The sequence below is a fragment of the Sinocyclocheilus grahami genome, unplaced genomic scaffold, assembly GCF_001515645.1.
Source record: "Sinocyclocheilus grahami isolate Dianchi unplaced genomic scaffold, SAMN03320097.WGS_v1.1 scaffold1080.1, whole genome shotgun sequence".
NCBI classification, from domain to species: Eukaryota; Metazoa; Chordata; class Actinopteri; order Cypriniformes; family Cyprinidae; genus Sinocyclocheilus; species Sinocyclocheilus grahami.
Genome location: NW_015506259.1, coordinates 256,520 through 259,864, shown reverse-complemented (window position 1 = coordinate 259,864; position 3,345 = coordinate 256,520). Strand labels below are relative to the sequence as shown.

The 3,345-nt window shown below is 34.8% G+C and overlaps 1 protein-coding gene across 1 annotated transcript in view; it reads left to right on the top strand.

Moving 5' to 3' along the window:
* Positions 1–1,174: 1,174 nt before the first annotated feature.
* The window catches only part of LOC107566526 (WD repeat-containing protein 7), a 10,388-nt gene continuing 8,217 nt past the window's right edge, over positions 1,175–3,345 (top strand). The window contains exons 1-3 of the mRNA XM_016251988.1: positions 1,175–1,323; positions 1,513–1,595; positions 2,832–2,931. Coding sequence (XP_016107474.1) covers positions 1,189–1,323; positions 1,513–1,595; positions 2,832–2,931 — 318 coding nt within the window. The 5' untranslated portion in view covers positions 1,175–1,188. The remainder of the gene's footprint in view (positions 1,324–1,512; positions 1,596–2,831; positions 2,932–3,345) is intronic.

Here is a 3,345-nt window from a genome sequence, read left to right as displayed (position 1 = left end):
TAAAGTTGTAAAGTTGTATTTACAACACTGTTCCAGAACACTTCAACCCAAATATTCAGATGTGTGCAGCACATTTTATGTTTCCTGATCCTGGAAGAGTAGACTACAATGCCAGCTGATATTTAAAGAATTTGCCACTGACGATTCAAACGCGAGTTTTGGGCAGTGTAGAGTAGTACTTGTTGTTTGTCATTTCTCCGATCACATATGTTACGCGGCGCGATGCAACGCAATGTGTAAAAGACGGTATAAGTCATTATAATCCATAATTATGTCCCCACTGGATGCAACAAATGCCTCGTTTATAATGGGTTTTCTTGTTTTTGTCTCGTCGCTCCGGCCGGACAGGGCATCACAGTATGGTGAGGGGTGTAAAATTTCCGTCACACGCTTGAGGTATTCGGCCATTCACAACGCACTGGATAGCTGGCCAATCACAGCACACCTCGCTTTTCAGACCGATGAGCTTTGTAAAAATCAACGCATTTCAGAAAGGCGGGGCATAGAGGAGAAACAATAATGTACAGTATGTGGAAAATAATGTGTTTTTGAACCTTAAACCGCATAAACACATTTCATTACACCAAATAATGTTCTTTTTAGCAACATCATATGACCCCTTTAAAAATGACACTAAGAAAGAAAGGTACATGCAAAAATACACATACTTTTATGCACAAATACACAAACAGCACAAACATTTATACACTCACACAACTCAGATATGTGCATTAAACCATAAAACTCACTGAAATGTCTCCTTAAGTCTGTGTTTGTCATTGATGTGGTGTGTGTGTGTGTGTGTGTGTGTTGTGTGCATGCGTGCGTGCGTGCGTGCGTGCGTGTATGTGTGTGTACTTGTTTATGCTACATTGTAAAGACCAACTGTCCCCACGAGGATAGTAAAACTTGAAATTTTTGACAATGTGGAGACCGGCCTGTGGTCCCCACGAGGGAAAAAAATGATTAAAAACAGTAAATTATGTTTATCTGAAAGTGTAAGAATGCAAACAGGTTTTCTGTAAAGGGTAGGTTTAGGGTTAGGGTTACACCAGGTTTAGGGGATAGAAAATATTGTTTGGTCAGTATAAAAGTAATAGAAGTCTATGGAAAGTCCCCACAATTCACAGAAACAAACGTGTGTGTGTGTGTGTGTGTGTGTGTGTGTAGGTTCACAGACACACAGCGATGCAGTCCCAGGGCTCTCAGTCTCAGCAGAACGTTCACATCACGACTCTCGCTCGTGCCAAAACTGAAATCCTGCGCGTCATGGAGATTCTCATCGAGAAAATGCCGTCTGATGTGGTGGACCTGCTGGTGGAGGTACACAAGCACACGCTAACCGTTAACACTGCTACACTAGAGATCACCTTGCACACAATATCTGCTGATGATCCTCGGCACAACTCAAGTCATTTCAAACAGAAACAGGCCCAGTGTGTCAAATAATGTCAATCAGCTGACTGCTGCAGCTCATAACACATGCAGATGTAAACACACTGTGTCCTGCAGGTGATGGACATCATCATGTACTGCATTGAAGGCTCTCTGGTGAAGAAGAAAGGCCTGTCTGAGTGTTTCCCAGCCATCTGCAGGTCAGTGTGTGTTTATGAATTTGTGTGTGCATGCATTACAGTAATATCATTTTAATATTATTTTATTTCTCATTTTTTATTTTCATTTTACTTTTTGTAATTTTCTTGTGCGGTTTTGCCATTTTATTTTTATATATTAAAATATATTATATGTTATTTTTCTTTTATATAATTTTTTATTTTTTATTTTAGTTTTTGTAATTTTCTTGTGGGATTCCTTATACAGGCTCATATATACCCAATTTGCATACTACCTTTATAAGGTATATGAAGTATGCAACATTGTTTTTCAATAATTAGTATGTTAAAGCATGCTATTCCATTATCTCAGAAATAAGTGATTATTTAGCATTTTTGATTGAATTTTGTGTTCTAAACTGTATTATTTTTCAATAAACAAAATGTCGACTAAATTAATTTCGTGAAAAAATGTATGCAAATTTTTATGAAATAATTTTAATATTTATTTATTTACTGATTACATGTTGTTTATTATTTATGACAAATAAACAATTATTTTTCTTTTTTTTTCTTTTTTTAAACATTATGAAAATATTTTTTTATGCTAAAAATTTAAATTTTTAATTAAATATCTACAGAATTAATTTAGGTAAAATTCATTTCATTTTGGATTGACGATTGAAATTTGGATACTAAAAATTTAATTTAATCACACAAAATTACATTAAATAATAAATGTCAATAATTGAAAAATTTAACTTAATAAACGTAATAATTTACAGTTACTTAATTATTTTTATTTTGTGTAAAACTAAATTAAAATTCTTAAAATAATTGATAAATTATTTTTATAGAAAAGTAGTGATTTGATTATATTATCATTAAAATTGTGGTTGATTTATCACACTGAAATTAAATGTGATAAAATAATTTAAATAATATTTCTTTATGTATTACTTGTTGATTATTATTTATTATGACTCAGTTATAACAAACAATTATTTAGCATTTTTGATAGAAATTTGTATTCTACAATTTTAATTTAATAACAAAATATAAACTAATGAGTAAAATTAAAATGAATTTTAAATTAAGATTTCACAGTTTACAAATTATTTTGTAGAAAAATAAGTTGATTCAAAACATTCTTATTTACATTAATGTAGTAAAAAAGAGAGATGGATGTCAAGTGGAGCACATGGTCTCCTGCAGGAGTGAGCTAGTGTCTGAATCAGTATGCAGTGTGTTTCCTCTCATCTCTCTCTCTCTCTGCAGGTTTTATATGGTGGCGTACTGTGATCGCAGCTATCGTATCGCTGTCGGCGCCCGTCAGGGTTCAGTGGCCCTTTATGACGTTCGCACTGGAAAATGCCAGGTAAGCGAGCGGCGTCTCCGTGGTGAGTGTGGATGGGTGCTCACCTGCTGCGCAGGTGTCCCTCAGAGGGCAGAGGTGCATGATGGGAAGCGCTGTCCTGCAGAGACTGAGATTGTGCGATCGATCCGGTCCAGCATCGTGAACACGAGCCCAGCTGACCGTGATGTCACAGCTGGGGTCACATGATCGGCGTGTGTGTGTGTCAGTAATACTCTGTCAGAGTAACACACTGCCTCTGGGTTGAGTTGATAAGAGACAGACCTAGACACACAGTCAAAACTGTGGACAGACTTGACTACATTTTGTTTCTTGGTATTAAAATACTTTCTAAAAAAAATGTATGTGAATTTATACGAATTGTTGTATTTTATATATATATATATAAATATATATATATATATATATATATATATA